The following is a 14,024-nucleotide window of genomic DNA, read 5'->3' as shown; positions in this document are numbered from 1 at the left end:
CACAATTTTTATGTTGACTTCAGTTTTTGGAAGCTCATGAACTATATTCACATGCAAATTTGTTTTCAGTGGTGTCTATAAATTTGAGGTCTGCTATCCCTTTGGTAGGCTATCCTTTCCTTCCCATCCTTTCATCCCTCTTTGTTGCTGAAGGGTATCTTTGCAGTGGTCTTGAACACATCAGAGAGCACAAGCCCAGAAGGATGGTCAAGCAGGGGACAATTCTGATCGAAGGAGGTGGGTGTGTATGTAATGCAAATATAACACGCTTTGGGAGCAAGTTCTTCAGCACATGAACATCACAGTTGCAGCGAGGAGCTGCCCTGTGAGCCCCTCAGTCCTCTTCTCCCTTTCCCCCAAGCTGAAATGGAATCTGTGTTTCATCCTTTTAAAATTCTGTTTATTTCAGCATTCTTTTACTCCTGCAGTGTATTGTCCCAGTGGTATCTGAGCAAAGGACAAGCTCTGTGCCTGTGGCAAGTGCCCGTTCAGTTGTTTCAGCCTGTGTATTAGTAACATCTCGACCCACGTCACTGCTTGCTGAACCCATTGAACTCTGGTAGCTTTGAAACAGTGCTGATTTGAGTGTCCTGGGTTTTGTGCCTGGGTTAGCTGAGGTCTGGAGCAAGGTGGTAGACAACAGTGGAGGGGGGGAAAGAAATAGATAAAAAAAGAAGAGGTTAATCAATATAGGCTGAAAAGAGGTTTGCGGGGGGATGTTGCAATTGGGAAACACAGCAAGAGGATATCAGCTTTCAGCTTGCTCCCTGCTGCCCAGTGCTTTTGGTGGTGCTTTTATTTAGATGTAAGTTAGTGATTAGCAGGGAGGCCTGAGAGCCAGAAGACTTCAGTCTCGCTCTGGTCCCTGTTTGTCAAATAAGCACAAGGAAATCATCTCAGTGTACTTGCACTGCTTCTCCTTCCTACCTTTAATCATTTAGACCATGAGCTGCTCAGGGCAGAGCCTGCCACTTGATGTATTTATTCAGGGTCTAGATTCATGGGTGCCAGTCTCAGTGCCATAAATAATGTCAGTTTTTGTCAATGTGAATTTTTTTAATGTGAATCGGCAGAAACTGCAGAGTTATGTAGACCTTCACTGAGTGAAGATCAGGAAGTATCCAGCTTATGTAATTTCAGCTGCAGTAAGGAGTGTTGCTGTGCAAAACCTTCAGAAAGTTGGGAGTTTGCTGCAGTATGAGCAGTCCGAGCTCCCTGATTTGTGAGGCTTTATGTAAATAGCCTCAGCCCTTCGCCTGGAATGGAACTTTTTGTGGACTTAGTCAAGTAAGTTGCTTTTCTTCATATATACGGTAGATCTACCTGCTGGTTTGAGCCTATCCCTGGAGAATGGGGAAGCACAAGTTAGCAACATCATTCTTATGTAGCGTCAGGATGTGGATCTGGCTGAGTTCTGGGGATGCTGTCCTCAAGGTGTTGGGTTAATAGCCAGAATGCCAGCAGGTGGTGCTCAAGAGTACTTGGTATGGCTCCTGGCTTTTGTAGGACAAGCCAAAATGCGTGTTGAACGTTGCAAGCAAGTTTTCCCGTTTCTTATTATACAGCATTTTAACAAAGTGTTCTGCAGCAGTTCCAGTTCTCTGTGCTTTTTGTTCCTCTGTACACTTGTGTCCAGCAAGAGACACCTGCATTTCACATAAGCTCCATCCAAATAAAGCTATAGCACCAGCTTGGCTCTGCCACCCCTCACTGTGCCAGGGGACCTCCGTGCAGGAGGGTGACCTTTTCCCTTCTGCTGGAACTGCCCTCGTTGCCCAGCAAGAAATAAACAATTGCTGGCACACGTGGCCCTCAGAGCCATGTACGTCCCTGCTGTAGCTCCTGCTTGGCCATAAAATAAGTGATTAGATGGGTGCTGTTGTTTGGAAAAGGGCTGAAGAACAGAGAACTAAAATTTAACTGGCTATTAAGGATTAGGGTTAGCTATTTTTTCTAATGTAATGTATAAGCTGACAAGAAGACTGGATGTCAAGAATACAGAATGCAGCAAAGCAGCGATGAAGTTTGGTCATCAAGAAGGCCAACTTCATCTTGTCCTTTTTGGCTCAAGCGTGCTGGCTGCTATAAGGTATTCTTTACATGAAAGGTCTTGTTGGGATCAAGAAAGGCAGCTGTACCATGCCTTACATTTTTGTGCATTAGAGTTCATATTTCTTAGTCCTCAACAATACCAGTGCTATCGTCCCTGTCTGGGGAAGCGATGAATGAGCAGGGGCTATAGATGAGGCCATTATGGGATGGAATAGCATATGAAGATGGCATTTAAAGAAGCTGAAAGTTTCCTGTGCCGTAGACTCTACTGAGCTTTATGTTCATAGCAGCGTTCAAAAGCCACTGCCTACAGATTTTTATCACATGCTTGCTTAATAACACTGGAAAAGTAATTTTTCTCATGTGGGCTTCAATTCCTCCTCCTCTAATAGAGGATTGAGACTTAGCTCCTTGGGTTTCTTCAAGTCTTAATTAATTAGAGTGATATGAGAATGAAGGATGCCCTGTCAGTGTCCTATTCCCTATGCTGCTTATTCTGGATACTTATTAAATTCAGTGGTTTTGTTTTAAGAGTCAGCTTAGCAAGGTTTTTGGAATGACGTTAGCTGTGTGGTTCTGGCTGGTCAGTAACTAGAAGGGTCAAATTCCAAGCTGGCGTGTGTTATTTTTACTCACATAAATGGTCTCAGGAGCTGCTGCTTTTAGCAAAATCCGTGTGAAGCTGGATTCCCAGCCCAGGATTTTTCTTGTACACATTAATCTTGTGATGAATGCCGTGTGAGCAAGTGAAGGCATCTTTCACACTGTGTCCAGGGGAACAGGCTCCCTGCGCATGTCCACATGCCTTGTTCTCCACTACAGGTCTTTGCCCGGCAGCTTTGTTTTTAAACACGTGAGCAATTGTTTCTCCTCGCTCCAGAATCAGCACAGGTAGAATAGAGCAGATGGCTCGGTGTTGGCCAAGTGCTCGCTGATACAAAGCAAATTGCTTCTGTATCTGACTGATAGGCTTCGAGCTTTAATTGAGGCTTTCAGCAAGGCACTCAACGGTGAAAAGCGTTCCGCTGAGAAAAACAGTGGCGTAACCGTGGGCAAAGGTTCAGGACAGCAGAGTTCAACCCTCCTCAGGACAGCATCCCTATTTCTTTATTAATTTCCAGCTGCTTTCCCACCATCACTCAGAACTCCTTTGCTGTCCCCTCAGGGCTGTGGCTTGGTGATGCACCCTGATGTGCTGAGGTCTGCAAGCAGAGGCTGTGAAGTGTGTGGTACTTTTTGCTGGTGTGCACGCAAAGGTGGTTTTCCCTGAGCGTTGCCTGTGAGTGGCTGCCTGCTTTTGTAGGTCTCCCTGGCGCAGCAGGGCGCACAGCTCCTTCTGTCTTCTCTCTTACGTGCGTCAGCATCAGCAGAGCTTTAATTTTTCATGGCTGTCTCTAAAAAAGAAAGGAAGCCTCCCTTGCCTTGGATGCTTGGCTTTCTTTTGTGCTGGAGTGGGTCCAACAAAAAGACCCTAAAAAGAAACACCGTGGATAAGCAAAAAGGGTTGCTCTGTGATTTAGGTTTCCTAAAGATTCCAAGAAATCTGTGGTGCTGTGGAGGCAGTGCTGGCAGCTTAAAGCCATAGGTGCATTCTCCCTGCCCCAAGGAGCTTGGAAGTACAAAGGTTTTTGCTCTGTTCTAAAATCCAAAACACATTCGGTAGTGTCCACAGCATGTTTTGCTGTTCCTCTATTTTGTCAGTGGCTTAAAATGTGCTGGAAGTGTGAACTGCTGCCAGCATGCTTTTGTGCTTGCCTGAATTCAATTAAAAAGATAATTGGATTGCTTTATCAGCCTTTACGTGTCAGCCCAGTGCCACTCTCTTCTCCCCCCTCCAACAGTGCAGAAAAACCCAGAAATCTGTTTTTCTGCATTGTTCTCTTTTCTTGTGTTTCAGATGGGGCACAGAGGTGGCTGTGCTCTGTGATGATCATTCTTACAGCTGCTGCTGTAGTGGGGAAGTACTGAGCATCCTGCTGGGACGGGCCCAGCAGCGAGGAGAAGGGAAAATGCATGTAGCAAAGCCCCAAACCAAAACTGAACAAAGCAGGTCAACCCTTTGCAAAGTCCACTTGATCACATTGATTGTTCAAGCTCAGCCAAATCTTCAGAGCTGAATGAAATGGGCAGTTTTTGTGAACTGGGGCTTAGGCAGCCAACGCCGCTCTGCAGGCCTCGAGGCCTGTGCCTTGGCAAGCCCTGCTCCATGTGCTTTGTGCTGTCATCAGGAGCAGTGTTTGGACTCCAGACATTGCTTCCTTGAACTTCTACAGTTTCATCAAATCACCTCTGGGGATTTGGGTGGGTGGACTTTCTCTGGCCAGCACTATTTATAAGAACCAGCAGCCTGCGGTGCAGTCGTGTGGCAATGTGGCTGCCGAGGAGCTGGTGGGAGCTGCCTGGAGCTCAAAGCAGCCAGCAAGGAGTGAGGAACGATGTTGGGCAGCCTGAGTGTGGAAGTGCTGAAATGCTGCTGCAGGGAGGGCTAAAGACCCAGCCAATGCATTGCTGTCACCACCAGAGACACACAGCTCCTCAGGAGCCTTCAAGGAAAGGGTGAAAAAAACACCTGCGGATCAGTGGGAATTTTTCATCGTAATGAACTTACTTTTTCTTTGTTCTGAATGCAAATTCATCAGTGAGAAGCACAGAATAAAACATCTCTGGACTGATATTTTGACCTCCTCCCCCCTGTGACTAACTCCCTTTAAAAGGTCCCGCAGCTTTGGAACCAGTGCAGTAGGAAGTACCTGTGTTTAGGCTGAGGAGTAAGGTGTTTTCGGGAGAAAATGGTGCAAAGAAATGCTGTGGAGTTTAAAAACTTGTTTCAAAATAAAGGGAAACAGTTAGTTTTCTTTTCAATTTAAATGTGTTTAAGTACAGCCTTTTAGCAAACAGGAAAGGCCAAACTCAGAATATCTAAATCAGCTTTTCAAGATGCCGTTAACGTGACCCTCTCCTTTCCTTTGCAGAAGAAGATATACAAGTACAAGAAGGTGCTCAGCAATCCCAGCCGCTGGGAGGTGGTGCTGAAGGAGATCAGGACGCTGGTGGACATGGCGCTGACATCTCCGCTCCAGGATGATTCTATTCACCAAGCACCACTGGAGATCGTCTCAAAATTGCTCTCAGAGGTATGACCGTGCTCCTGCAAGACACTGTCACCTTTAGATGAGGGACAAGTACTTTAAAAGCTCACACTTGGGTTTTGATTTAACTTGGTTGTTCAAAACTCTTCTGCTCATGATTTGAGTGGAATTTGTACTTGTTGGAGGAAAAGAGAATTTGATCCACGTTAGGTTTATTTCCAGAAACAAAATGTGTTTTCTCTTGAGGCTATGGGGTTTTGTTTGGTTATTCATGGTGAATTTGTTATGGAGCTGATTCAAGCCTTATTTCAAGTCAGTGGTAAAACTCCCCTTGACTTCTATTCCACTGGCTTTGTTTGCATGGCTGATCATCCTTGTACAAGGCCAACAATACGTATCTGCTAATAAATTCATTGTGCAGCTTTCTATTATTACCAGTTATCTCAAAGAAAAGAATCCTCCTTCTTCAAAGGCATCTATCCTCCTTATTTACATCTATTTCAAATAATTAACTTTTCATGGATTGGAAGTATAATGCCAGGCAGGTTTTTGGTGTCCCAGTTCTGATGCACAAAGATTAACCATAAAAGTTGCTAGCTGGCGTTCTTGCAGTCAGTTAAGATCTTAATAGCTTAAAACTTTGCGACCTCTGAATGGATCATGCTGCTGTGAGAGCCAAAACCACTGCATTAGTCAAAACCAATGACTTCCAGTAGGTTTATTGGCTTTTACGAGGTCCATTTTAGAAGAAGGAACTTCTGGAAAACTGTAGCAGTTATTTTACTACCAAAAATGGTATGCAACAATTCTTTTACTAATTGTCTTAGAAATGTACAGCCTGGTGGCAGAAAACAGCTTTAAGAAGTTTATCACTAGCTTTAGTTTTCCATTTAATTGAATCCTGCTCGGGGATCCTGGTGCTTGCTCAGCTTTCATGGCTGGGGAGCCTTGAATCAGATGGTGCTTAGGAAGAAGTGGAAACTCGTACAGCCCCTTGTACCAGATGGTATAAGACCTTCTTTAAGAGAATGATTTTAATAAGATTAATTCTATTCTAAAATAAACAATTGCAGCCTTGAGCCTTTCTTCTGATGCCTGATGGTATCTGAGTTCAGTGTATGCTGGTGTACCAGCTCAGTACTGTTTGCTCACTCATTTCTTTTGTTTAATCCCTTCAGAACAACAACTTAACCACTCAAGACCATGAGAGCATTATTGTGGTGAGTAACTCTGTCCAGATCTGAGGATGAATCTGTATTGGTTGATAACACTTCTCTTACTGCTTAAGTCTCTATCCTAGAGAAGCAGGGGAAATATGAAAGCACTTCTATCCATGTTGGTGAATTTAGGGTGGATCGAACCCACTTGGACTATCAGTTTTCAAGTGGCTTGTTGTTCCTCTTTTCATGTTTTATGGTAGTTTCCTCCTTTGAAGCAGCACAGTATGTGAAGGGTTAATCCTCTCTCAAAATGGTCTCCTTCCTGGGCTACGGAGTGCTATGTTTGTATCTGTATACGTACTTTAAATAGTCAAAACAACATCATTTCCAGATGTGCCCTATAAAACCCTTAGGCTTAGTAGTTTCCTGAGGGGCTAATGCTGCCATATACAGCATGTCTCAGTTTCTGATGGTATGTGAGCAAGTGCTTGATTTTTGCAAGTATGGTTATGTGTGTGTGCCACTGCAGTTTAACCCCCTGTTCACTCGGTTTATAGTAATGCCCTCCTCAACTTTCATCTCTTCTTTAAGTTGTGTTTATTTAGGCATAGAAAAAAAAAGTGAATCAAATGGCAACCTCGGTGTAACAAAATACAGAATCTCAACAATTTATCAGAGAGGTGGAAATTGCTTCCCCATCACTATAATTTAATTTCAGTCACTGGCAATTTCCAGGAGATTTTCCCAGTAATCAAATCTAGAACTTCACCGCCTGATGGTATCACATCTCCTTGGATCTTTCTGCAAAGCGACAAGGCAGCGTGTCACTGCCAGGAGGTGTGAATTGTGTTTAGCTGCTGCTTAAGATACCATTTTAGCTGGGATCAGTCACTGAGATGTTTCTGAAGCGGCATTTACATCTCTTTGTCATCTGCTGTAGCTTTCATTTTCCTCTAGTTCAGACTTCCAGTTAGAACTGTGTTTTGGGGGAAGGACTTTTTAAGTAAAGATGTCAGGTAACCCTGCTGTGAGCAGGGAGTTTTGACTAGGTGGCCTCTGAAGGTTCTTACAGCTGACATTTATCAGTGGTTCCAAGGGCTGGCTGTTTCATTCAGTCATGCCCTGCTGCAGATTGTGTCCATCCATGAAGGAGTTGGTGTTTTCTGCCTCTGTACAGCTAAATGGTGTTATTATTAAGAAGTACTGCTGTTATTGGTATATGTGTCATGTCATAGAAGTACACAGTGATTTGCTGTGTAGATGAAAACATCTTTCCTTCTCTATATGATGCTGGAACAGATCAATATTAATACTCATCCCTTCCTGGTAAGGGATATTGCCCACAGCTGGGTGATGTGAAACAGCAAGGTTCTGCCTTTCACTACAGTGAACAGAAAGAGAACACAGGCTTCTCTCACATTGTCCCTCTTCCACAGTGACCGTACAGGCAGAGTTGGGACCCATTTGATGGAGTCTGTTACCTACATCCAGTAGGGACTGGGCTGAACAAAACAGCTCATTTTTCATAGGCTGACAGCCAAGCAGCTCCGTCTCTGAGGCAATGATCCTCTGGCAGTGGCCACACAGACACAAAGACATAGAGCTTTTGCATTGCCTGGCTGGTGGGGCTTGGCAGGTGCTATGGATGACACTGCAGGAGATGGGTTGAAGAAAGTTCTTTAGCTTGGGTGTCTGATGGGCAGCAAAGATGCTCTAGTCTCATTGCATAGCGTTGCCTTCTCCAGCAGGCCAGTGTTGCTGGGCCAGCAGCAGAGGAAGTGACTAGTTACACATGGTTGGCGCACCAGAATGAACAGAAGCTTCACAAATATTACGTGGTTGCCCAGACAGGTCTTTGCAGGTGCATATGGTTTTCATTGTCAAAATCCACATTAATCTTAATCTGTTTGCTTGTGAAAGTGGCTGTTGTGAGACACATTTCGAGCAAACTCACTGAGGCTGAAATACACAGGAAAGCGCAGAGCAAAATAGTAAAACTCCAGATGACATCCAGATACAATATGTGGCGTTTGGTTGCTTGATACAAAATGTCCTAGCTGCTATGTTTGGAGTCTTTTAAATGGGTTGGGGATCCCTTTAGCTCCAGACTGGAAAAGCCCAAAGGCACCATCATGTAGAGAGAATACATTATTCTAGTACTGTTTTCTAATTTAGAGAGGAAGTAACAACAACGTAAGATTGTTATACTCTCAGTGCCAGGTATGACCTCCAATGCATTTGCTAAGCGTAGCCACCTTGGTTTGCATAGCAGTAAAAAAAGGAATAGTTGGTCTCAACTTTCAGAAAGTTTGGTGCTTGATTTTGATAAAAAAAGGGTCTTTCCAAGTAAGAAGAGTGCTACATTTCTTTTCATGGTTTGTTGGCTTTGTGTGAGTTGAACTCTTTATAAGAGATGCGTGTTTTCTTGATGTTTTTCTGCTCTATCTTTTAGAGAGATGTTATTACTGAAACAGTGAGGCAGAGTTATCCTTATTGTGTTACACACCAAAACAATGGATCTGCTCTTGTTTTCATTTAAACCATAAACAAACAAACAAACAAACAAACAAAAAAGTGTTGTGGGTTTGCACTTACGTATTTAAATTAATTTACTTCCCTCTCTCTCTTTTTCTGAAGGCAATTGCACCTTTGCTGGAAAACAACCATCCTCCTCCTGACCTCTGTGAATTCTTCTGCAAGGTATCAGAACAGCTTTCTTATATCTGAGTTTAGTTCTTAGAGGGGGCTTCGTTTTCACCTTTAAATCCTTACCTCATGCCCAAATCTTTTGGTCAACAATTGGTGATATTGAAATAGTTGACAGCATCGTTCTGATAAATGGATCCATATTCTTACTACATCAGCCTGCATAGTACTGATGATTTATGAGAGTTCAGATCTTCAGACTCCTCCACCTCCATCTGGGAACATGAGTTGTCCTACTCTGTGTTCTATTTAGTTAATGCAAAATGTTTGTAGTCAGTGGGTTGGTAATCTGGTGTGTAACTGAGGCATAATGGTATTATGTCATTGGGTAATGTCAGTAGAAAGATCGTAAGGACTCATCCTCTTTCCTGCTAAATCCATGCTTCTGCTTGCACCCTTTCCCTACAGTCTGGAGTACTTTGGATTGCAAAGCTTTGAGGTTTGTTAATATTAATTTTCTTCTAGGTTTCTTTGTGTTTCAGTTTTAAGTCTGCTTTAATCTGTTTGCTGATGAGTGGATGTACATTTGTCAGACTGTCTGGATCTTGCTTAAATTTCCTATCCAGATACTTGTCAGCAGTCACACCTTTGGAAATTAGGTCAGATTTCAAGAAACAACACTGACTTTGTTTCACTTTTGTAAGTCAGCCTTAGAGCTATTTCTAGACACAAACTCCAACCTACGTGGGCACTTTCATATTTTTTCATGCCTTTGGTCTCCCTGCAGAGATGGGAACTTAATTATCTTTAAGTGTGTGGGACAGGCTTTGTACAGTTGCAGCAAGGGAAATTTTGATTACAGGCTGTGAACTCTCCTTCCTCAGAGATAGTCAGAACTTGAGTGGGCAAGTTTAAAGAGCAGGCTCACTGTATCTTCAGAACTGGCCCTGCCTTGAGCAGAAGTTCGGACCAGATGACCTCCAGGAGTCCTTTCCAGCCCAAATTATTTGGACTGAGAAAGACCCACGTTTTTAATTCTGCAGCTCACGAAATGACTTGTTGCTCCTTACAGCACTGCCGAGAGCGCCCACGGTCAATGGTTGTGATAGAAGTGTTCACACCGGTGGTACAGCGGATTCTCAAACACAACATGGTGAGTGCGTGCTTTATGGGAACCCGGTCGTGTTAGAGAAATCTTACTGTGACATTTTGTGTAATGAGCAACTGCTCTTTTGTCCGTAATGTACAAAGCAATGTGACACCAAAAATCAAAACCCCCAGTGTGAGTGTGGCATGTAACCACGTACCGCTTTGTAATACAGAACTATCTTTGGGACAGCACTAACTCTCTGCAATTCCGTTTCTCCTTAGACTCATGTCCAGTATGTTTGTACATAAATTTCCCAAGTTTCCTTGTGTTTTCCTACTTGTTCTCCATACTTCTCATTGCAGGGATTAGGGACTCCTGTCATTTAAGACTATTCTTTCCTAGGCTGCTTTCCCTCTTCATATTGCCAATCAATTCCGTGGTAATGATTGGAATAAATGCTAGGGGACTGCCCTACCGGCCTCTCTTACTGCCCTTTATACCAAATTTTCTCCCTAAACTGAATACATTCTCACATGATCTGTGTTCCTTTCCAAAGGGAGGTTGGTGTGTTTACTGGCTCTCCATCCTTTGAGGCATATTAAATTTCTTGCCTTGGTTTTTATGTTATGCAAATAATTTTTACTTCACAACGCTGTGGGAAAAAAAAATAGCAAATAAATAAAATATTTAAGGCAGTCAGTTGTGATGTCAAGGATGGGATGTAACTACAGAAGCAACTTCATTTCACTGACTGGTATAATTTTGGAACCCATCCGCTGTCTTCCTGTGTACAACATGGATCCAGTAGAAAACAGTTCTTATTCCTTATTTTTATAACGGTATTATTTAACTCCTTGAGTTTACAGAACTAGCTGGGAAGCCTAAGATGGCAAAAAGGTCAAATTCCTGGCTCTGTGCCTGCGCTCTCCAGACATGTAAACATTTTTGAATATTCTGTAGTGTTCAATGAAATATTCTGTAAATGTTATTCTTGGATTTCAGGCTGGCTGATTTTTTTTTTTTAAAGAATCCAGAGCTCTTGAGGGGTCTCAAATAAAATCTAAATGCATAGCGTAATGCTTGTATTTGGTTAGCTTCAGAGAATTGGGTATATTTACTGTACTTAACATTTGCAGATTGAAAATCAACATGTCTGTACCGCAGTGTGTAGTCAGAGAATTTACGGTGTCATATATTAATTGGAGTGGATTTGGGCACTTTACTACTCTCTGGGGATTTCTGTACTGAATAGTCTTTTAAAGAATGTGTGTGTGCGCATGTAAATAAAGTAATCCTTCAGGGAGACAGTGCTGTTGGCAGTAAACTTCATGACCTTAGGAGGCCACGTGCAATTTAGTGCGCTTAGAGCAGGAAAGCTAGCTTTCTGCTCCAGCCTTTGTCACTGCTTTCCTCTGTGGTCTTTGGTAAGTTCATGGCAAATTCTGCTCCACATTTTCACACTTAGAAAACAGAGAAAGAGTGCTTTATTTGTCTATCATGTTGAAGTCCCAAAAGAGTAAGAACAGCATTTGCCATGCTGATGCCCACTAGTAGGTGTAGGCTGGGGATATGCTGAGTTGTTCTGGGAGTGCTTGGAGTCTCTCTGCCTTCTGATTTCAGCTATTTGAGGTCTCAGCCCATATCTTTGAATACAACCACTATTGCTTTATATCTTAAGAGTGAACAGTATTGATAGTGTACATCGTCCTTTTCTCATGTGAAGTTACCACGTATTCAACACAGGCAAAGAGCGACGTGGAGACTCGAAGGGGTCACTGTTCATTCTAGGCTTGCACTCACATTTTTGGTAATTTTCCCTAGTTGTAAAGCCTATCAATGTTATGCTCTAGAAGTGTCTGAAACCAAGACAAGTAACGGAATGTGTCAGCATTTTGGGAGCATGTCTTCTCATTCACAGTGCCCTGGTTTGTTAACAAAGGTGCCATTTAGTTTTTCATGTTGACTCCTCTTCCCCATCCAGGTGCTGGAGGGATAACTAGGAGGTAAACAGTGGGCCCTGCTCAACACTTAGAAGTTCAGTTCTGCAGCTCTGTATAACCTGTATCATAAGGTTACAACTGCAAAAATGTGAAGAAATGTGCTGAGGAATAACACTTATCAGACAGCAGATTGTACTCCTTTCACATCTCAAAATAGCATGGAAGGTGTGGAGACGTGGGATTTCAGTTAGCAGGTGCCTTGCTGACTGCAGGACAGGAAGCAAGTAACTGTTGAGCTCACCTGTCAAATTCATGTTGTACCTGAGATAGAGATCCCTAGAGAGAGAACTGATCTGTGTTTTATACTTGATCGCTTAAAGGTCATGTGTCAAACAAGATTCTCACTTAGAACAGACAGGATGTCAAATATCGGAGTAAAAATTCATACGTGAGTTGCCTTTTTAAGAAACTGCAGTCATAAGTGGAAGTGAAAATGAAAAGCAATAAAAATGCATTTCAAAATCAAGGTTAAAAAAGAAGTATTTGGAAGAAAAGTGCGGGCAGGAATTTGATCAATTGATCGATTGGGTGTAAAAAGCTGGTCCCCCTCCTGTAAACTCCTTACAAGAACTGCAATGCCATAATGAGGTCTCCCCACAGCCTTCTTTTATCCAAGCAAGATGAGCTCAGCTCCCTCAGTCTGTCTTCATAGGAGTGGTGCTACAGCCCTTTCATCATCTTTGTGGCCCTTCTCCAGACCTGCTCCATCAGTTCCACATCCTTCCTGTATTGTAGCCCTGGGCTTGGGCTCAGTACTCCAGTAGATCTGGGTGGAAAGAGATTTGCAAAGCATGCCATTATTAGTGAGCAGTGCATTACTGCAACATGCAGTGGTACTGTGCTCCTAAAGTGTCAGCATAGCAACAGAGTGAACTCAGTTGTGTTTGAATGGATTTCTTTTGAAAACCCACAATTTCAATGTACATTGCAGGCATGTTTCACCGTCTTCACTGAGTCTCTCCTTTTTGGACAGGATTTTGGGAAATGCCCTCGATTGCGTCTGTTTACTCAGGAGTACATTCTGGCTTTGAATGAGCTGAATGCTGGAATGGAGGTGGTGAAGAAGTTTATTCATAGGTTAGTTACATTTAATGTTATGGTGTATTTTCCAGTCCTGTGTGCATGCTTATTTCCATTACTTCTCTCAACCCTGCTCATCTCCATGCTTACCTGTGAGTAGCTGTTGCTTTCAGTACTGGCAAACAGCAAATAAGTGAGAGGTGTCCATTAGGAAATCTTGCTGAAAACCTTTTCTAGCTTATTCTCAAATATATGACTGGGCTTTTCTGACTGTATACACGCTGGAGGTGAACGGAAACCACTGTATGCATGTTCCCACTATACACTGAGACTCAAAGCCTTTATAGAGAGATTCCCATCCACTTTAGACCCCATAATGCTCAGTCATGTCTGAGCTTTCAGAGGAACTGTAGAGATACCACACTGAATGAACTGAAGAAGCAATTCAGCCTTCTTCTAAAGTAGACTATTTGATGGTGCTTTAGAATGCTAAAATAACTCTATTATGACCTTTCTTAAGATTCCCCAAGGCTGCCTATTCCAGCACCTCCTTCTGTCTGACTCTTTTTGCCCACAGAAGTCTCCATTGCAGTGATGTCATCTCGGCTTTTCTTTTTCAGCATGCACGGTCCAACTGGACAATGCCCCCATCCGAGGGTTCTGCCAAATCTTGTAGCTGTCTGCTTAGCAGCCATTTATTCATGTTACGAGGAGTTTATCAACAGGTCAGTATGAATTCTCAGCTCACCCTCTGTTCCTCCCTCCTGAACCCGTGGCATCAAAGAGTTTTCATTCATGCTGTAAAGAAGATTGGTGTGAGCATGGGTGTGGGTGTGTGGGAGTGTGCCTTCATTCTCACTCCACCCATTGCTAGAAGGGTCTGCGTGTAAATCCCTGCTTTGAACCTGAGCTGGTTTCATGATACTGTCTCCATTACTGTGGAAAATCTGATTCCTGACTTACCACA

General features: G+C 43.1%; 1 protein-coding gene across 1 annotated transcript in view; it reads left to right on the top strand.

Annotated features, from left to right (window-relative positions):
* The window catches only part of CMIP (c-Maf inducing protein), a 121,261-nt gene that overhangs the window by 84,190 nt on the left and 23,047 nt on the right, over positions 1-14,024 (top strand). The window contains exons 4-9 of the mRNA XM_072346480.1: positions 5,025-5,186; positions 6,320-6,361; positions 8,939-9,001; positions 10,020-10,100; positions 13,011-13,114; positions 13,678-13,782. Coding sequence (XP_072202581.1) covers positions 5,025-5,186; positions 6,320-6,361; positions 8,939-9,001; positions 10,020-10,100; positions 13,011-13,114; positions 13,678-13,782 — 557 coding nt within the window. The remainder of the gene's footprint in view (positions 1-5,024; positions 5,187-6,319; positions 6,362-8,938; positions 9,002-10,019; positions 10,101-13,010; positions 13,115-13,677; positions 13,783-14,024) is intronic.

This window comes from Excalfactoria chinensis, chromosome 11 (genome assembly GCF_039878825.1).
Source record: "Excalfactoria chinensis isolate bCotChi1 chromosome 11, bCotChi1.hap2, whole genome shotgun sequence".
NCBI classification, from domain to species: domain Eukaryota; kingdom Metazoa; phylum Chordata; class Aves; order Galliformes; family Phasianidae; genus Excalfactoria; species Excalfactoria chinensis.
The sequence above is the reverse complement of the archived record's forward strand: the minus strand, read 5'-3'. Positions and strand labels throughout refer to the sequence as shown.